Source organism: Artemia sp. Qi Xiang Cuo, chromosome 21, assembly GCF_049724085.1.
Source record: "Artemia sp. Qi Xiang Cuo chromosome 21, ASM4972408v1, whole genome shotgun sequence".
NCBI classification, from domain to species: domain Eukaryota; kingdom Metazoa; phylum Arthropoda; class Branchiopoda; order Anostraca; family Artemiidae; genus Artemia; species Artemia sp. Qi Xiang Cuo.
Genome location: NC_142814.1, coordinates 43,470,794 through 43,493,378, shown reverse-complemented (window position 1 = coordinate 43,493,378; position 22,585 = coordinate 43,470,794). Strand labels below are relative to the sequence as shown.

The 22,585-nt window shown below is 35.2% G+C and overlaps 1 protein-coding gene across 1 annotated transcript in view; it reads left to right on the top strand.

The window, feature by feature from the left end:
• The window catches only part of LOC148939596 (uncharacterized), a 172,336-nt gene extending 150,791 nt beyond the window's left edge, over nt 1-21,545 (top strand). The window contains exons 13-15 of the mRNA XM_089106921.1: nt 7-123; nt 9,471-9,596; nt 21,366-21,545. Coding sequence (XP_088963047.1) covers nt 7-123; nt 9,471-9,596; nt 21,366-21,482 — 360 coding nt within the window. The 3' untranslated portion in view covers nt 21,483-21,545. The remainder of the gene's footprint in view (nt 1-6; nt 124-9,470; nt 9,597-21,365) is intronic.
• The last annotated feature ends 1,040 nt before the right edge of the window (nt 21,546-22,585 follow it).

The window sequence follows — 22,585 nt, the reverse complement described above, 5'->3', positions numbered from 1 at the left end:
TTTCAGTGTTTGTTTGTTATTTACATGGCTATAGTAGCCGTTCTTCTTGTTAATCTACTCATTGCTATGATGGGTAACACTTACACGAAGATATCAGAATGTAAAAACGAGTGGCAGCGACAGGTAAGCTATCTATTCTTATATTAACTGCCATCTACCTTTGTTGTCAGCCTGAACAAGTAACGTTTTAGAGTATTTTTATCTTTTGAAAAATTAAATGGTTGGCCCAAGTTAGGCCCAAGACGCATTTGGCGGTAAACATCCTACCATAGCAAAATCAGTTGATTATAATAAATCTAGTAGATCATAATTGACCACAAATTAATTATATTTATCTAATAGATCTTATAGATGAAAGATATATCAAAAAAATATTTTAAGCCTTTTTATATTTTCATTGAAAATAATTATAAAACGACAAATTTGCATACCTTTCATTACACGATGAAACATAAATTATTTGACCCTCCCCCCTGTAAATTCATATGAATTTACTACACCTACAGGCAAGGCCATATCCAGGATTTTTTTGGGAGGGGAATCTACTCAAAGATTTTTTTCAGGGGGGGGGGGGGGAGGTACACAAAAAAAACTCAAAAAACCCATACAAAATTTGTTTATATCCATTTTTGTTACGTTTTTACGAGTCAGACAAACATTCCGGGGGGGGGGGTCAAAACCCCTAACCCCCCCTCTGGTTACGGCCTTGCCTACAGGCATTACTTAGGGCCAACAGAAAACCTGAAATCTATTCTGAAAACCAATAGGTAGAAATTTTCTTAATGTAAATGAATTGAAATTGTGCTAATATAGCATTTAGATTAGGGTGTCGGCGTTAGGTGTTAAAATAAACAATTGTTTATTTTCCCATTCGTTTGTTGTAGTGACAATGGACCACTGCATTGCTACCGTCGACGTTAGTTTTACCGAGCCTTTGCTTTACCGTCCAATTTCTCCGTCGCAAACTATCCTATTCCCCTCTGTAAAAAAAATACCAAATGTGTATCGGGCCTTATTGTCTCAACTATATAATATTTTTAAAGGAAGCGTAAGGTTAATTAATACAAATGTTGATACCGTAAACAAATGTTATACCATAATACAAATGTTGATACCGTAATTAAGGACAATTAACGCTAAAGACCAAATAGGCTGGTTGAAAAATTAATTTAAACCCACATAGTAAGAGGTATTTTCATAAATGCCTAAGGGTAAAAAAGAAATCGTGAGAATTAAGTGAACCTCAGGATACTTACTGTAAAGTAAACTGAACAAGCTTTTTATTTTATTTTATTATTAATCATTAAAAAATATTTAACTAATGCATTAACTAAAAGGCATTAGTAAAACTAATACATAATTTATTTCAGCAAGAAACTGAAAATGTATACAAGCATTAACTGAAAGCAATATTTGGCCTTTTTAAGTTTCATGGGCTAGACCAATAGAAAATTGAGTTCTTTGTCCTTATAGGCTGAACGATACTAAAAGATTGGTAATAAACTTGAAAGTTTTTTTCTTTTGTCGGTATAAAAGGGGTTTATTCATAAGCAATAAATACTATTATCTCTAATTAATAAGTGAAGATACCAGAACACCTTTCACCTACTCTTTAATAAGCCCTATAACTATGGTCTTTTCTCCAAACCGCAAAATCGTCCATCATCATTATTATTAATGTTATTATTATTATTATATTATTAATAATTCTAATTAATAAGTGAAGAAACTAGAAATTTCTTCACCTACCCCTTTTATAAACCCTAAGACTATGGTGTTTTAACAGCATTTGTAACTCATTCAGATTTGATTCCTATATAATATTCTGCATTGAACCATTAGAGGCACTAGGGCAAAGGTGACAAACAAAAATCTCTAATCGAGTAATAACTACTACAGGATTTCTAAATTGATTTCAATTCCTTTTATGATACTCGTGAACACTTGAATTCAGCAATAAAATACTGCTAAAACACATAAACACTGCTAAAACTGCTAAAACGCTAACACACTGCTAAAACGCATCACCAACATTTTTTTTTCATTTGAACATAAATTTGGCATCGTAAAAAGTCACTAAAACTGAAAGGTTTAATATGTTAAAGCTCTTGAACCTCATTGAGCCTCATACAGTTCATACTTGAACCTCATTGAACAAAGTTTATCTTGACCAGTCATTGCTCTCACTGCTTTATTTTGAAGATTGATGCAGTTGAGTGCTTTATATTCTCAACTGATGCAGATGAACTATGGATGTAGAAGACCTTACAGCAACAAAGTATGCTATATTTGTATGCATAAGAGATATATAAACTGTCATTAAAAGAGTAGCAAGGGAAAAAGCCTCAGTTATCGTAAAATTTTGATAATATCAGCAATCTTAACAAAAATATGATAGACAACCTTTAAGCTGAGACATTCTTTGAGAACAACTTCATGTAACTTCACTCCCTTAGCACATATGGCATTTTCCATTTAACTGTAACTACTCAATCAATAATGACCCCTAGGGCTTCGTCGATATAATACCAAGGAGCTTTTTTATGGTTAACCTTCAGGTTATTAAGTATAATCCGTTTTTTAAGGTAAATCATACATCTTTTCAAAAGATTTATCAGCTCTTTTATGTTCTAGCAGTCGATGTATAACGACTATCCGTGGGCGAAGGGAAGGGGGGCAGGGGAGGGCAGCTACCCCCCCCCCCCTAGAACTTCAAATTTACGCTAGATATTAACGAGAACTTTATCACATGTTACCTGGTAGATGGTTAAAAAAGATGGAAACAAACAGAAATTTCCAAATATCGTTTGTGATATCAACATTTACGTTTCGATCGTCAATATTGATTTTCGGTCCTGTATATAGATAAGAGACTGGCCAACTCTATGAGTTGATTCAAACGATAAGAAATTGCTGAGCATGCCAAAGCGAAAGTAGCTCATTCAATACCATCCTTGGAAAAGACAATTAGAAATACTCCGCCATTCTTCCACCTCCTCAGTTAGCGCAAAGTCTCTTGCTCCAGTCTCCTTTCAAAAGTGGACCTTAAGTTCTTCAGTTGCTACTTTTTGATAATGATAACATTGTGAACAAAATTCTCTTTCTTGCTCTTCAGCTCAATCAGAATGTAATCACCAGCCTTGATATTCTCAGTGTCAAATTAAAAGTTGCTGGTTGGTGGCTCGTCTTCGATGTCTATGCTGGAGTCTGAAGAGTTAGTGTATACAGGATCATCCACGTCAGAATTGTCACTCTAACTGTAACTCTTGTTGCGAAAGACACGCCTTTTGCTATTTAGTTTTTTCACTTGTCTGACTTCCGTTCTAGGACTAGGGCTTTTTGGCAGATACAGCTTTTATCCTAGCAGTAATACATTCTTTCATGGGGGTTTCAGTGAGCACTTCTGACTTTTTCATATTTTTTTCCTGTTGATTTTTCGTGTTGAACTTTTTGGAAAGGGGTTTGCATGGACGATCTGTTCAACGAATCATCTGTTGACCTTTGCTTCTCATTTACAGACAGAACCTGTGCTGTGTCTGTTTCAGGGTTTATGTTAAAGGAGTCTAAATGTCGCACAGGACTTGCACTGAGCATAGAAACTTCTCTGGCAAGTGCTTCACTAGATGTGGTAGGCATTCTGTCTGAGACATATGACAAGAAGAACTGATAATCCTTGAAAACATCTCTAATTGTGGGGTAGCCATCACTTGCTCTGATTCCACTGATTATATTCTCAGGAGTGAAAGCCTTCGGGTATGCTTTCCCCAGAAGCTCAGCAATATTATACAATAATACAATTTCACATTTGATGGCAGTCATAAAACTTGCGGTTTTCTGTTTCCAGTAGGCCGTAAGGGGCCCCATGACTGTCCTGTCTAGAGGCTGTAGTTTTTGAGGAGTATAGGGAAGGACAGTTAAAAGGACAACACTATTATTTCTTAGCAAGATCAAGCAATTTAATGGTGTATCGGCTGATCTAGTGCTCTAATTTCAGAGGTACAGGCGACTGTTGGTCAACTGACCTCTTTCTGCCGACGTGACCTTCCCTACTTAATTCTGGCCTCGCTGTGCAATGATTTTAGCAGGCTTGTGGATGTTTTCAGGCCTGATTCGTCAAAATTTCAAATGTCTTGCACAAGTGAACATGAGTCTGAACATGTGCTTATAAATGCCTCGCTCCAGGTGGTTAAAGAAAGCTCCTACACTGTGACGGTTGAAAGCAGTTTTCCGTCATAGGCTTGTACTTTCTGGCGTTTTTTTTCTGATAAAGTTTTAAGGCAATCCATAAAAGCACGGTACCAATCTTTACGTGTAATTCCTCCACTGTCTCCACTGCCTTTGCAGTTCTGTTATCCGGTCCTTTTGTACTCTTAATAATGGCATAAGTGTATGCAAATTTACACGCTTCTAGGGAAATACAGTCAAAAGCATATCAGCTATCGTTTTCAAGTAATTTTTTGGTCTTTTTTCTTGTTCCTCTGTAAATATTTATCATGTGTTGTAACAGGGTGTAAGGAAACTTAGGTCCAAACGTTTTAGAAGGATATTCAGCTTCTCAACTTTTTTTTATGTACTCTTGCAGCGTTCCTCTAGGGACTGCCATGGCACTTCTAGAGAATCCATTTGACTTCTTGTAGAATAAGACAGAAACAATTGCTGTTTTATTTTCTTCTGGATCACAGCCACCTTTCTTTCTTTTCTCTTCTGTTTTACTTTTAAGCATTTTATCTTGAATGAAATTTAACAGGAAAAAATAGAACTTAATTTCACCTACTGTTCTGAGAGGATTAAACAACGACAGAATTAACACAGTTTTGGGTTTTAAGCTTTCCTTCGACCTTTAAATATGCTGTTTACACAGCTTTCACAAGCATAGCCCACTTTTGGACACCTTGTTACGGTATGCTGAATTTACCCCAGGTATTGTGGCCGAACACGGGAGTTCTCTATCCCATACGATGAAAAAATACTAACAGCAAACTGGTGAAGATGGCATGTCTCGGAAGCTGCCAAAAACGGGCAAATAATAAGAGAATACAATGTGAGTTTACAACGCGAGTTTTCTAGTATTCGTAATTACGCGTGGGCTTTCAGACAAAATTGAACAAAATTCCAAGATTCCTTAAAACCTTCCTTAATGATTCCTTAATTCCTTAAAACCTGATCCAATCTGATATTTTTGGTAAAAGTATTCATCAAGGTCAGACATTTTAAAAACATACACTGCCATCTGTTAGAGCTTTTAAAATCCACCAGAAGCCCCATAGGTTCTTATATTGAAACTGTTTGCTTTGGCTAAACATGGGCTGGTCTCCCCTATACCAATTTTAATATTTAATTTTGCCCGACTGTAAACTTTTGAATTGAATTCTTAGAAGAAGCTGTTATCTAGCCATAATTTGATTTGTGTCAAATCGCTTTTGTGGTGTTTATGTTTTCTGGAAATTGGAAGTTGCATAGTGGGTCTCTTATATCATATTGTTGCAGGAAAAGTAGAACATGGAAAATGTTAAAGGCCGAGTTTTAGTGAAATATAGAATGACTAGTTTCTAAAGACCTATATTCAAAGGACCTCGGGAAGTATTAGTAAGACCCCTCCCCCCTCCATCACAGAAGCGGCTGCCCCCTTCTACATAAGATACTGCCTACGCCCATGCGAGTATCATCTATACATCTTGGTAGAACAGCTTCAGAAACAGAAATTTCCCTAGCAGGCAGACCGAATTTTATCAAACGCTGGTCTAAATCATTGACATATATAAAATACCATAGGGGGCTGAAAAACGTCAGGAAATGCCACATTTAATGCCACTTAATAAACTTAAGACTATTAAGTCTTGTCCAAAGACATTCAAGGCAAACCATACCTTTTTTCAAAAGGTTTATCAACTTTTTTATGTCATATCAACCACTGGATAACGGGTATCATCAACAAAACCCAGCAGAATAGCTTTAAAAACAGATATTTTCCTGGCTGACACACCCCACCTTATAAGACATTGGTCTATATCTTGAGCGTATATCCAAAAAATAGGGGGGGAACCAACCCTCAGGGAACGCTGCAGTTTATACTTTATTCAGCTGACGTAATTACCTCCTTTCAAGTACTTGGTCTGTTCATTCTGTATAAATCTCAAAAACTTAAAAATATTACCATGAGTGCCAAAATTCTCTGCCTTTTCGATTAATATTTCATAGTCAACACAGTCCAAAGCTTCCCTGATATCTAGGAAAACTGAAGCAACTTTCAGACCACAGTTCAGAATCAAGGGCATTATGAACAAACCGCGTCAAAAATAGAACAGCTTGCTTAGTCGACATGGCTCTTCTGAAGCCAGATTAAGATGAACGAAAAAATTCCCTTGATTCAAGAAACCTTAAAATTCCCTCTTATCAGCTTTAGCATTACTCTAGATATAAACATAATAATTACTGCTAATAATTTTACCCTTCAATAAGTTTTAACACAGAAAATATTACTTTATGTTAGAAAAAGGGTGGAACGCCCCAAAACAAATATAGCACAACTCTAGAACACTTTTTAGTAATTATTATAAAAGGATTCCGAAAATAGGTTTTTCAAAGAAATGTAAAGAGCCACATTAAAAATAATACGAGCAGATAGTTCTGCCGAAGAATAAAAGAAACCCAAGACAAATAGTAATTAAAATAAATAATCACAACAAATATAAGGATAACAGACACTATTAAAGATGAATAAATAATTCCTAAGCGATTAAAAATTAAAATGAATGCTCAAGTCTAATGTAAAATACAAAACTACTATAAACATGAGTTCAGCTGCCTGCCTCCCCTCTCTAACCGTGGACATTTTAAAGCCTATAGCTTCATTTGCATTTTATTGAAAAATATACGTAATTTAAGCAGTGTGTATCGGTTTTTTATATTGTTGAGGAAAAAATAAAAAAATAAGTCACTATTATAGTGACTTGTTTTTTATTTTCAGTCAAAATTTTATTCGTAAAAATTTTAATACGTAAGTTTAATACGTAATGATACTACAGCACAGTGCACTGAATTATAAGCTTCAGAAAGGCACTGATTTCTAGCATCTCGGGCATCAAAGCAGCAATTTCAGCGCAAAAATTTCAGTGCAATTTCAGTTCCGTGTAATTCTATTACGCGGAACTGAGTGCAAAAAATTTCTGTTCCGCGTAATTCTATGGTGCTCTCAGTTACCGAAGTCATTGACGAATATTTAGTTTCATATTCGCTCTGCATAATTCAATGTTGTAGTTACTATATGCACTGAAATTGCTGCTGAAAATGCCATCGAGTAGGAAATGTAAAATAGTCTAAAAACTATCAAAAATATATTTAAATAGTGTCCTTGCTTCGAAGGCCAGACTAGCACGCTATGGAACGCTTTTCCTACTTTTCCTAATAATTTATGTACTACCAAAAAAAATGGACGGCTATTGTAGACTGTTTATTCATAGAAGCTAAATGTTTTCCAGAGAAAATTGCCTACGGATTGTGACTGACCGCATTTCCAATAGTAGGCTGTACGAAAAGTTGTTTCAATCCCACTTTCTAGGGCTATAAACAGAGATAAGTTGAGATAACTAGGGTATGGTCTGAGGATGAAGTTATCTCCTTCGACCTATTCTATTCAGTTTACATAATTACAAAAATAATTGACGATGAACTAAAATGCTATCGAGTAGGAAATGTAAAATAGTCTTAAAACTATCAAAAATATATTTAAATAGTGTCCTTGCTTCGAAGGCCAGACTTGCACGCTATGGAACGCTTTTCCTACTTTTCCTAATAATGTATGTACTACAAAAAAAAGGACGGTTATTGTAGACTGCTTATTCCGTAAAATTTCGTTTAAAAGGTATCTCAAAATTGCACATCAGTTATATGGTTCTAGAGCATCTGCGCTACGATAAACGGAAAAGCTAGATAATTTTCCAGAGAAAATTGCCTACGGGTTGTGACTGACCGCATTTCAAATAGTAGGCTGTACGAAAAGTTGTTTCAATCCCACTTTCTAGGGCTATGAAGGGAGATAGGTTGAGACAACTCGGGCATGCTCTGAGGATGAAGGATGACAAATTGCCATTGATTTTCCATTTCAACCATTTCCGTGATAGAAAAACGCAAAACATTTCCCATTCTTTCTTTATTTTCAATGCACTTCAAATACAGAATGTTTATGTATAGCCTACAATAATAAAAAGTTTTAATTTTTTAAACTGATTAGAGGTAGAAATATAAAACTCAGAACTCACTTTCAGTAACACCGGTATCTCAAATGTTTTAACATGCAGTTCCCTTCTTTTCTTAGTGAGAATTTCCCTTCTTGTCGAGAAAAGCATTTCTACTGGTGAAGATAGTAGCAATGTAGTTTTGTTTGGGAAAATAAGGCAGAGCATTTAACAATGGATACAACTATAAGTCACTCAATTCTCTGTTTTTTCACTAACAACTACCTATATCATTATCATATATAAGTCATTTAAATATTTAAATTTCACAGCCTCATGACTGTCACTTTCTCATCAACTCAAGACCAATACGCCACGAAAATAAAGAGATCATCTGACAGAGCGCATTACCATCATCTTTCAAAGTCCTTCTTGAAAATAAATGAGCAAAAGTAATTTGTGAGCATATTCACAAAACGCTGAGAACTGCCTATTTTTTTCTCTCTAAAATGCTCTTAATAAAGTGTAGGTCAAACTGTAGCTTTCAGTGGGGTAGGGTAGATTAAGGTAAAACGACCATGTATATGATAATTTTTAGTACTTTTAAGTTTTAATGCTGATCTTTCCTTTCATTCAAATTTAGTTGTGTTTTTTTTAATTTACAAAAATGCACTAAAGTCTTTTACACATCAAATAGTATTAGCATTTAAGTTAAATAATCTTTTTGGTAATTATTTCTAAATAACAGTATTAACGAATTTTCAAACTGATGAGCCTGATTGATAAAATATTGCCATTTTTTATAAATTACATTAGTTTGTAAAGGTGCACTGTTTTTGTGTTTTTTGTTTCCAAAATCTGAGCTTATTAATCAGGACCTTCGAATTTTCGTGCTGGTAATCAAGTATCACCATGCTAGTATTGAAATGTAAGTTTTTACCTGTAAACAAATTTGCTAAGTAAATTGTACCTGTAAGCTTTATTCTATCAAAATCATATTTACAGTCTTAAAGAGATATAGCAACTTCTGTGTGGTAAGGATAGTAACATTGACATACAGTAATAATAGTTAGAGATAGACATAATAGTAGAAGATAGCCGTTCTTTTCCTTATTCAATTTAGTTTTGCTGGAAAACATCTTTTCTTTTTCGATTAGAGTTTTCTTTCTTTTTATTATATAAGTCTATCCTTAATAATATTTTGTCTTTTTTCAAATCTTGACAATTACTTTTGAATATCAGAGAGATGATTGCTGTAAAAGCAACCTAATTAACCTTTTACATTTATTTTAACAGTGGGCACGTATTGTTCTTGTTGTTGAAAGAGGAGTGCCACCAAGTGAGAGGTTGAGGCAGCAGATAGCCTATTCTCAACCAACAGTGACAGGCCACCGTGCTTTGGTTCTTCGCATTCCACAATCAGTAAGTTTATTTAAAGTTTAATTTCATACGATCTCCAACTAAAAGAGTATGGTAACTTATACGAATGGAAACTGGCGCTAGTATTAACCATAAAAACTATCAGCACCATCTAGTATTTTGTGACAGAAAGTATTTTTTAAAGCTGTGTAAACGAGTTTCGGTCAGGAAATGAGATGAGAGACGTATTACTATGCTAATTTTACCGACTAAACAAATTGAATTAATTATTCTTATTATTGCACTGAAAAAAATGCTTTTTAGTAGTGGTTGTTAATAGTACAGTTGATAGTAGTAGCAGCAGTAGTAGTATTTTTATTATTATACAGGAAAAAATGCCAAGTGTTGCCGAACGCTAGATTTTATTGTCATTTTTGTTTACACTAGTGCCAGTTCCAACTCATGTAAGCTATCAAACCTTTTTGCTCCAACTGTCATGCCAAACTAACTTTGTTTTGAAACTAACTAAATTAATGTTTTAAAAATAACTAAATTATTTAAAAATAGGGGGAGATAAACGAATTTGTCTGTTCGCCATTCACGTGGATTAATAGTGTTTGTCATTAGTTAGGTTAATAAGTTGTTGATGATTGATTTGTTAGGATATTGTTGGATTCCTATTTCTTTCTTTTGTTATCACGAATAGTGATAGTATTGTTAGTGCTATCAAAACTGGTGTATTTTTATATTATAATGCATTCCACAAGAGAATAATCCATTCCCGAAATTGAGTTGGACTGGTATATCAGAATCTAGATAAACTTCAATAAAATATGTGACTTTGACGCGACTGGGAAAGTTTTTCCACTTTAAAGGCCTGCGGGAAATGCGAGCGAATATGAAAAAGCAAGCGATTCCATGTATGTCAAGGCCGTATCCGGGGGGGGTTCCCCGGTTTGAACCCCCCCCCCCGAAATTTTTGACCGAGTCGAAAATAAGTCGAAAATTAGTAAAACCTAGGTAAAAATAAGTAAAATTAGTCGAAAACTGAGCCAAAAATTAGTAACCCCCCCCCCCACCGAAAAAGTCAAAGATTAGTAAAACCCCCCCGAAAAATATCCTGGATCCGCCCTTGATGTATGTGGCCTCTTTTATCTAAAACTTCTGCGTGTTGTCATTCAAGATGATTTGTATTTTTCTCCAAAGTGGAAAACTGTCCAGAAAATTTCCAGGGTTGAGCCAAAATCGAGGGAATTTTTTCATTTTAGCATATGAAAATAGTAGGATCCAAACGAGTGGTCACCAAATGTTAAAGAATTGTCCACATCAATTGTTTAGTTGTTCCAATTTTTATAAAGGCGCGCCATACATGGCACCGTTCATTGCATGCATGTTGAATGTTCATTATCTATTTTTCAATGTTCGTCCTGTCCTATATCGAATATCATTCAACACTGACATTATGTAGTTATACTGGTGGATAATGGAGTTGGGAAGAGACATCGATACTGCACAAACATAAGTAGTTGTAACGCAAACGCAGTAAATCACCAAAAGAAATAAAATCACCATATTTGGTATTAAGTCACCTAAGGTGGCAATCCCACTCTGTCTTGCCAGGTTACGCTATTGATTTTGTTACTATATGCTTTAGGTTTCGCTATCTCCTTTATGCATAAAGGTTATGAATGTATATATGCATATTAATTGAAAAAAACATTTTCCATAAAATAAGTTTTTCAAAGAAAAGTAAACAACTCCATTAAGCCAAAATTGGGCAAAAGTAAAATCAAATAATCTACCAAGCGTGAAATTAGCACAAATCAGCATCGACAAATAAATAAAACCCAAAACGAATAGAAATTACAATAAATAACCGAGTCAAACACAAAGCGAGCAGAAATTAACATGAGTAAGGCTCAAAACCTCTTCGACTCCCCAAAGACCAGAACATAATTTGCACTTTACTGAAAAAATATAAAGGTTTTTACTTTATAACTTTAATAAATCAAATAATATTAACATTTTGATTAATAAATATCAGTATATGTATATTAAACTGACAATGCACATTCATTTGTATTTTTTCAATAAAAAAACATTTCAATAGCTTTCATTAAAACTTTATATGCCCCCAGGTCATAACTTACAACCCTTACCCAGAGGGAAGTGGGGAGAGTGTCATCCTCAAAGATGAAATTTCCGGAGCTTTCAACTAATTTGAACAAAATAGCATTCACAAAATTTTGATTGGATGTGTTTGGATAAATGGTGGGCTTGGAAGGGGTGTTAGTTGCCTTCCAATGACTTTCGACTATTAAAAAGGGCAATAGCCATTTCAATTTCCAATTTCCAATCAGATGAGCCATTTTTGAAGTTTCTACAACAACGCTTTCTATAAAAACCTTATATGCTCCCAGGGCATAACTTACAACCCTTGCCCTGAGAGCTGTGGGGGGGTTGTTATCTTCAAAGACCTAATTTCCAGAACTTTCAACTACACTGAACAAAATGGCTATCTCAAAATTTTTATTGGATGTCTTTGGAGAAATGATGGGCGTGGAAAGGGTGTTAATTGCCTTCCAATCACTTTCGACTATTAAAAAGGGCACTAGCCATTTCAATTTCCAATCGACTGAGCCCTTTTTGAAGTTTCTACGACAACTCCTTCGATACGAAGTGCCCTGGTCTAAAGAAAAAAAATAATAATACATTGTGCCAACATCGTTCTTTGCTTAGGCAGCGTGATTGCGCTGCCTATGATAGGCTATAGGCCATATGCTTTAAATTTCGCTACTTTTGGGCTTGAATTTTGGCAAAAAAATTTTCGGTACTTTTTTGGAAGAAAAATCCTGTTTGTTAGATCCAACTGGTCGTTTACTTTGTTTGGAGTATTTGCCTATAATATTATTATGTGTCTTAGACTATGGGTGCCCCCTTCCTATTTTCCAACCTTGCAAAGGGATAAAGAAACGAACCTGAATTTTAAACAAAATTCTAATAATAGTTAACTGCGATAAATCTGTCTACAAACTCATACTTTTAAGGACTTGGTAAGACCTATGGCTTGTCTTCTAACACTTTTATTGTACTTATATTAGATTTAAGGTAAAGCATAGGATTAAAGATCTTAACAGTGAAGAGTGCACAGTTACTGCCCAATGGAGCCAGGCCCTACAGTGACAAATACCATTGTTTATATTTTACTTTTACTTGGATTTTTTCAGGGGTTACAGGCTATGTTTTGAAAACAGTGGAAATTTGTTTTTGCTTTCCAAATTCACTTCGAAGCTTCACCTATACAGTAGTTACTATTTCTGAAGCAGTATCAAATAAAACTATTTTGCACTACACTGTTCTTCTAAAAAACACTTTTTTTAATTTTCGGACCCATGATCCATGACGCATCCATGATCTGGACGTAGTGGTTTATTCTGTTTTTGAGGTTTATTCTCCCTTTAAGCAGCCCATAAGAAAAGTACTAGTCGATTTTGGTGGTGGTAGATTTGATCTATTTATGCTTATCCAGAATTTTTTTTTTTTTTTTTTTATATATATATACAAACCTGTGCTTTGTGTTTAATTACTCGGCTAGAAAGTTTTGTGATGTTTGTCTTGATTTGATTTTACTGCTTAAGTCACAGTTCAGGAAATTCAAAATCATGTCGTTGCCTGATTTGAAAGTCAAAAACTCGTCTTGAATGTTATTATTTGTTATTCTTTTTTAGTTTTAGTTTATAATCGAAGCCGTTACAGTAGACGATTTGTGACTCTGAAGAACAATATGTGTTCTTAATGTTTTTTCCCTTGCTTCAGACTGCGAGTGCAGCATAATCGTTTTTAGTTATGACATTTAGGGGTTCGCTAAGGTGGTGTACTTTACTATTCTGACTAAGGAAATATGCAATATTAGAGGCCAAAGACAGCTAATTCTCTTGACTCGCTCACTGAAAATTCCGACGTGTCTGTCCAGTGTCTTTGACCTGCTACCTTGAAAAATCTGCGTAGATTTTAATTCTTGTTTCAGTGTCCCAGCATGCACAGTTTGGTCGTTTAAATAAATAAATAAATAACGATTTTATTTTCAAACGCCATAAAACAGTCATGTCGATCAGCGGCAGTTCTTGTCATAATGAGGCACTAAACATATAAAACATATGAAAATTACAGCCATAGCCATCGTCATACAAAATAAAAAGAATAAAAGTCAAAGAATAGAGTCAAGCGAATAAAAAGAATAAAAGAATAATGAACTAAAGAAAATAAATATATACAATTATTGATGAGTGGGTGTAGAATTAAAAAAAAACTGACGAACGAGGGAACAAAACTACTTGCGTACCGCCTATGCCGTGCTGGTACCGGCTGAATTTTCGGTACTGGTTGGGCTACATGCCGCGGGAGCCTTTGGCGCGAAGGGACATGCTCAGGGAGGAGGATTTCACGAAACCACGGATTTTCCAAAATACCGACACCAAATTTAAAACACAATTTATCACGGCGTGTCGAAAGAGTTTTAACTGAAAATGTTCTTAAAAGGGAGCAATAGGGGACATTGGGAGATTTTGACACTACCAGAAGAGCTCCGTACTGAATCCTTTTCAGGCGGTCCCTCTGGTTCGAAGTCAGGCCGTAATGTCAAACGAGACAAGCATATTCTACCAGCTGTCTAACAAATGTAATAAAAATACGCAATAGGTGGGGAGCAAGGAATTTTAAGGAAAAGATACCCAGGTTTGCCCGTTTGACCATCTCCTGTTTCTGTTTTTCCCACTTGAGATCATGTGTGAGATAAACTCCCAAGAGTTTGATATTCATGATGCATGCAACATTCTGTAAAGCAAGGGATGAAATGTCCCTCAGAAACGAAAACGCTAATACAACCGATTTTTCACGATTGACGATCATTTTGGCCTCCTGAGCTTTGCATGATAAACTCATCATTATTCTGTTTGCCTCACTTGAAACAATCTTTTCACCTAGCTCCAGTACGGATATATCACCAGCGAACTTACAGTGATCCGACTCATCATTTGCCAACTCATTAACCATAACCAAAAAAAGTAGATGGCCTAAAATTGTTCCCTTGGGAACTCCACAGTAAATTGGCCGGGGATCAGAATAGGCTGATTTATACTTAGTGTTTTTACTTCTACCTGAAAGAAAACTTGAAACTATTCTTATCAAATATACATCAACAATAAAATTTGTCAATAGCTTTCGGGTAAGGGTTCTATGGCAAATCAGGTCAAATGCTTTCTTTATGTCAATCGCGATGAGATTGACCCAGCGTTAAAACTGGGCTTTTATTTCACGTTTACCCTACACTTATTTGTAGGTTACATGACATACCTATAATATTTTCCCCTCGTTTTAACCATCTAATCAGGGTTGCCACCGGACTAGAAAACTTGGTAACGTCCAAACTCTCTAAAACGTAACTTTGTCGTAATATTTGATAGGTAGCTCTGTTTTCAAGGCAGGGTACCTATATTTCACTGTCACAAGAGTATCACTTAGAAGGGGGAGGCGGCAATTGTCGCCTGGGTATTCTGAAAAAAAATATCTTTATATGTAATCTCATTAAAAAGTCTCTCCTCCAAGTTTTAAGAACTAGGCCTACCTTTTTTGTATCTTAATAAAAAAATTCAAAAAAACATCCTCCTGTGTAAACTTTAATGAATTGGAGCCCTTTATTGATTTTTCAGCTTAAACAACCATGTAATTAAAAAAAAAATAGAGTTGTTGCCTGTGAAATTTGGCCTTTTTTTCGAGAAATTTTGCAACACCTTGTTCTCACTTAAGAAAAATAAACCAGTAAATTGACCTACTTTCACCTTTTTTAAACGATAGTCCCTGGGAGTATGGAGGAATTAAACAAATCAGGTTTTGATTATTCATATTGTGCATTTTCTCAGTTTCTTCCAAAGTGTGTCTTTCTTTGTTTTCATTTTGTGTTTGATTTGGATGTTATTTAGGATACTTCGAAGAAAAAACATGTAATGATTGCATTATTATTTAGCAAAATCTAGATAAACAAAACAGAGATGATCGTTTTGGACTTAATCTAAAACTTAATTTTTTTGCAGATACAAGACACCCTATATTAGATACTTATACGGCGAAGCCTATATAAACCAATTGGGAACATGGTTGACATGGGATTTACTCTTCCCATTTCTTGCTATCCTTAAAAACCTATCCGGGGTTTCCCAAGAACTTGGGTCAGGAATCGCTTTTCTGAAATACGTAAGATCAGAAATAGTTTTCGGGATTGAGGTTCCAGTGCTCCAGCACTGGAACGGGGTAGACAAGTGAATGTCAGCATAAAATTTGGCAAAAATTGTAAGGAGGGAATGTCAGCTCCGTCTTTAAAATTGGTAACACACTTCAAAAAATTAACTACAGACTGATTAGCATCTAAATGACTGTTAACTGAACAAGATTCAACTGATACAAATTGTTGACTATCGACAAGGTAGTTCAAAATCTTTCTGCTTTCTCACATCTATGCAAATAGTAATCTCACAAAAGAGAATGGTATCATAACTTACCATGTGATTAAGCGAAACGGGTATTTTCTCATCCTAATAACTGAATGATTGCGCGATAATATTAAACGATCCCCATGTAAAACGATATCGATACTTATGTCAGTGTATCTAAACAAAGAACAGAGGAATTTTTCTCGGGAAAAAATAGATTACTCAGATTATGTGCAACTTATTCATTATTTAAATGCGTAACATAAATTCAAAAACGTAACGTTTTTATGTCCATAACGTAACATTTTACTTGAAACGTACCAAAAAAGGTACGAAAATAATTTCGGTGGCAAACCTGCATCGACATCGAGCAATAAATATTTGAATTAATAAATTTGACTTTAAAAAAATGCTAAACTAGTGTTCGCAGTTTTTGGGCTAGTATTTCCCCTGTTTTAGGCTCTGTTCCACTATAACCCTAGCTACAATGACCTTTCATAAGTACAAGAATTTATCATTTCAAACTGACATCGAAGATCAGATACCATCTCTAAGATTATCAGCTTTCAAAAATTAAAACATGTTATTTTATTTGGTATGAAACACAGAGCTATTGAAATTGAGAAGAAATCTATTTATTAGATTGAAAATAACATTATTCTCTGTTTAGTAATGTAATTTTTCTACATTACTTTTTTGATTTTATTTTAGAAAAATATTAACGTATCTTTGTATTCTACAAAATATTTTTTTTATTTATGTTATTACAATATATAGCTTGACAAAATATTTAAGATACATAAAACGCATAGTATAGAAATTTAGAAGCTCAAACATCTTTGTTGCAGCATTGCGGGCCTGGATGAAGATGCTGCTTAGACATTACACAATAGGTTTTCCATTAGTCTATTTATGTGGATGCCAAGATCAAGGACCATGAAATTATAAAAACTTACGACCAAAAAGTACTTGTGGTTCCCCCTCTGTTTATCAAGAGTGATTTTGGTTGTCCCAACAGTTTTTTTTATGTTTCTCTGGATGTTAAAAATCGTGGTTGAAGCAGCTGTAACCTAGTAAAGAGTGGATCACTGCCTCTAAAAAGCAAGTTTTAAAACACCTCACAAAAAACTTTTTAGAGAGGAGAAATACCATTGCGCTCACAGGGCATATTTTTTCTCCTTTACAAAAAAGTAAAATAAGGTACATAAGAAACAATTTTTATAGATTAACAAAAATCATTCCATCAAACAGTTCGTGGTAACGAACTGCAAGTAAGGAGCGACCTAGCTCAATGGTAACCGAAAGTCTAAAAAACTGAATTTTGATACCAATAGATACATCAAAAGAATCAGATTTTAATTGTGATTTCAAATATATAAGCTTCATCAAGTTTAATCTTACCCATCATAAATTACGTGCCTGAGAAAATTTGGCTTATTTTCAAAAAAAGGGGAAAATACCCCCTAAAAGCTATAGAACCTTAATGAAAATCACATCATCATATTCAACGTATCAGAGAACCCTACTGTAAAGGTTTCAAGCTCCTACCTATAAAAATGTGGAATTTTCCATTTTTTGGCAGAAGAAAAATCACGGATGCGTGCTTATTAGTTTTTTTTTCTTTTCCCCAGGTGTAATCGTGTTGACTAAGTGGTCCTAAAATATCGTGGGAGGGCTCATTGGAACTCCAATTAAAAGTTCTAGTGCTCTTTTTAAGTGACAACTAGGCCCCCACCCACACTCATTTTTTTCCCAGAGTCACCCAATTAAAATTTTTGAGATAGCCATTTTGTTCAGCATAGTCAAAAATCTAATAAATATGTCTCTTAGGATGACTTAATCCCCCACAGTTCCCAGGGGAAGGGCTGCAAGTTGTAAACTTTGCCCATTGCTTACATATTTTATTGGTTATTGGGAAGTTTACATACATTTTCAGGATGGATTTTTTTCTGGTGGGGGGGGGGGCTGGAGGAGGGGGCTATTCGGGAGAATATTTTCATGGAGGATGTTTCTTTGGGGTAAGGGACATTTCTATGAAGGGGGCGCCGGATCTCGAAGCATTATTTAAAAAACGATCAGATATTAAATTTTAAAAAAAACAAGTTTTTTCAACTGAAAGTAAGAAGCAACATTAGAACTTAAAACGAACAGAAATTTTTACGTATATGAGGGGGTTCTCCCCCAAGTCAATACCTCGCTCTTTACGCTACGTTTTTTTTTAGTGCTTTCAAAAGAACTATCTATTCTAATTAAACGGCCTTTGTGATTCAGGGGTTTGTGAATTAAACAAAATTTTAACTTTTGACTTAAAGAGCGTGGCATTGACTAAGGGGAGAACCCCCTCATATACGTAATAACATATACGAATAAAAAAACAATAAAAAAAAACAAGCGATACGGCTCAATAGTAATCGAAAGTTTTAAAAACGGAATTTTGATGTCAATAAAATGTATCAAAAGAATGGGCTTATAATGCTGATTCCAAATATGTAAATTGTATTAAGTTTATTGTTATTTATCTGAGGCTATGAATCTGAGACAACTTCCCTTATTTTTTTAAAGAGGGGGAAAAAATGCCCTACTAATAAATGAATTCGCATGGGAATCACCCCGTCAGATTCAGTGTATCAGAAAACCCTATTACATAAATTTCAAGCTCATATCTGCAAACATCTACAACTTTTGTATTTTTTGCCAGAAGAAAAATTTACGAATATAGAAGTTCGTTACGTAAGATAATTTGTAAATTACGTCAGAACCAAATTTAGAGACAGCAATTTAGCAAAACAAAAGTAAAATTTTTATGCAAATTCTGTTTACTTATTCAATGACGGTGAGCCAAAATAAAAGCTGCATTAACTAAAAAACGATCATAAATTAATAAAAAAAAACAAGTTTTTTAAACTGAAAGTAAGGAGCGACATTAAAACTTAAAACGAACAGAAACTACTCCGTATATGAAAGGGAATGTCCCCTCCTCAACGCCTCGCTCTTTACGCTAAAGTTTTTATTGTTTAATAAAAATTGAGTTGTGAGAAAGTCAAACTTTAGCGTAAAGAGCGAGGCGTTGAGGAGGGGACAGCCCCTTTCATATACGGAATACTTTCTGTTCGTTTTAAGTTTTAATATCGCTCCTTACTTTCAGTTTAAAAAACTTTTTTTTATTTAATTTTGAGATAGATCGTGCGCAAATCAAGTACGAAATTGAGATAGTGGGCTTCCTTGCTTAAGGTAGCCAAGCTCTTTATGGGAGAAGAGGGTCTATCAGTTAATAGCGAGGGTCTGCCCACTTTTAGAAACCACAAACACCAGGTGGCACCAGCTAAGCGGGGTGGAAGTACGCCAAGCGTGGCAGACCATAATGCAGATCGCAGCGTTCTGATATATACATGAGACGGCGGAAAGTGGGCATCCCTATGGTAAAGAGGGAAGTTTTTCTCTTCGACTATTGAGAAAAGGTTACTTCAGATTACCCCACCCCCACCCCAAGTTCGAGTGAACTCGAACTTTCAATTTCTAATCAAATGAGCCCTCTCTGAGGTTTATACGAGCATCCCTTTCATAAGAACCATATATTCCCCAGATCATAACTTACAACGCCTGCCCCGGCCCTGGGGGTTGTTTCGACACCTGAGTTTTTGTTATATGACTTTTGAACAATTTTTACTTAATGGCTATCTCAGAATTTTTATCCGATGCATTCGAGAAAAAAGGGGCAGGGGGGGGGTCTAGTTGCCCTCCAATCTCTTTTTACTCTCAAAAACTGAACTAGAACTTTCAACTTCCAATCAAATGAGCCCTCTCTGAAGTTTTTACGAGCATCCCTTCCATACGAACTATATATTCCCCCAGGGCATAATTTACAACGCCTTCACTTGGGTCCTGGAGGGGGGGGGGGTGTTTCGATCACGGAGCTTTTTGTTATATGGTCTTTGAACTATTTTCTTAAAAAATGGCTATCTCATAGTTCTTATCAGATGGATTTGAGAAAAAGGGCGTGGAGGGGGGATAGGTGCCCTCCAATCTCTTTGACTCTTAAAAATCGAACTAGAACTTTCAATTTCCAACCAAATGAACCCTCTTTGAAGTTTATACGAGCATCCCTTCCATAAAAACCATATATGTCGCCAGGGCATAACTTACAACAGCTGCCCCCGGGCCCCGGAGGGTTGTGTCGACACCGGAGTTTTTGTTATATGGTCTATGAAATATTTTTAACAAAATAGTTATCTCAAAACTTTGATCGGATGCATTTGGGAAAAAAGGGCGTGAGGGGGCTGGTTACCTTCCAAAATCTTTTGACGCTTAAAAAGTGAACTAGTAATTTCAATTTCCATTCAAACAAGCCCTCTCTGAAGTTTATACGAGCATTCCTTCCATATAAACCATATATGCCCCCAGGGAATATCTTATAACCCTTGGCCTGAAGACTGTGGGGGGAGTGTCCTGCTCAAAGATATAATTTCTAGAACTTACAACTACGTTAAAAAAAGGCTATCTTCAAATTTTGATTCGATACGTTTGGGGAAATGGTGGGCGAGGAAGGGGTGTTAGTTGCCTTCCCATCACTTTCGACTATGAAAAAGGACACTAGTCATTTAAATTTCCAGTCGAATGAGCCCTATTTGAAGTTTCTACGACAACGCTTTCTATAAAAAACCTTGTATGTCCCCAGGGCATAACTTACAAACCTTGCCCTGAGGGCTGTGGGGGGGGGGGGTTCATCCTCATAGGGGGTTTCATCCTCCTAATTTCCAGAATTTTAGACTACGTTGAACAAAATGACTGTCTGAAAATTCTGATTGGATGTGTTCGGGGAAAAGGTGGGCGTGAGAAAAGGCGGGGAAAAGGACAACCCTTGAAAATTCTTAGGAGATTTCTGATACCGCTATAATGGTTTTATTTTTCAGAAGGGTTTATTTTTTGATAAATACACCTTGTCAAATGAACCAAACAATTCAGAGTTTTGAGGGGGATAACAAACCAATGAGGAGGAATATATCTCTCATTCAATGTATTACCATATTACAAAGAAAAGCACTTATGTAATAGTTCCACCAAGATTGTAGGTCAGAGTTGTAATTGATAAAATATTTTTTAATGTTTTTAAAAGTATAAAGTACTTTTTAATCGAAAGTAAAAATTTCTTTTTATTGTACAGGCAAGAATTTTAATGATAAAATTTTTCTTTGACGACTAGAAAGCAAGTTACTTATGACGTGCTTGTTTCAATAAAAATATTGATATTAAATATACTAATATATTTTAATGAAAAGTATTCCAATAAAAATATTACTAGTGTTTTTCTTGACAAGACCAAAGTATTATCGCCAAGATTTTATTTTAGGAAGATGATAAAGAAGAAATTGAAGAAATTCGAGAGCTGAACCTAAACCATAAGAAGTTTTTGGCGAGGAAAAAGAAGAAACTTGGTTCTGCTAGTACTGTGTCCATCAAACCTTGAAAATTAATTCTTTTTTTTTCGCTAAAATTGTTCTAAAGCTTACCTTAAATATAGTTCGTTGTGTCAACATACCTTGATTTTGTCTTCTAAGAAGTCAATGTTCTTATGATTTTTTTTTTACTAATTTACTTAGACAGTGCAATAAAACATGATCATTTTAGGAAAAATTTTTGGCATTGCCCTGTTCTTTCTTTTCTTTTTCTTTAATTTTTCCGTTAGGTATAAACTCTCAAATGTTTACAGAAAGTATTAACCCCCACCTGGATTGATGAATATGACACTAAATTGCAGATAGTTTAATTTATCAAATGGGCTTCTATACCTTTAAAATTGATTTGTTTAAGAGGGCAAATTATTGATCAAGTTATCCCTTTCAACATTTACCATAAGAAATTGGCTTAATGCCCTTAGCCCAACCCTTAATGCCCTTAGCTGAGATATTGCGGATACGCCCTTTTTAGAACTTGGATACACTTTGTACCTTGTAATCTATTTCAACACCCCCCCCCCCCCCGAAGCATCCCCAGAAAGCTTCAAATTAATTACTTTAGTCGATCAGAGATACTACCCTTTAACTACCTATATGCAAATAGCACCTTTTGGCTTAGCTCAATATCCCCTTAAAATTCTCTGAAGCGATAGCTGCAACCTAGTAAAGAGCGAACAACAGCCCATAGACCATTAGTTAAAAAACACGTTTAGAAAAAAACTAACTAATGAAACAAAATTGCTATCTGACACTGATTTAGGAATGGTAACTATTATTTCCGTTTGTAATGAAAATAAAAGTTTATTGCGAAAAGAAATTAATGGTGATTTCGAAAAAAAACTGAAACCCCTCGAAAATGGTGTCAGATCAAAAAAAAGTATACCATTGGAATCAATATAGTCGAAAACCTTTTACAGGGAAATTACAGTTCCCCACCCTGAACAGCAAGGAAAATCACTTTTTTGCATGGGTAGCACTGATCTGTCTCCCGTTTTTTTCCGTTTTTTCTCTCTCCAGGGCTTTGCGGTTTACCAGAAAATTATTAAAAGAAAAGGTAAAGGATGTGGCCCTAGACCCTTAAGGTCCAAACCGGCGGTGCTGATCTCCGTTTCGT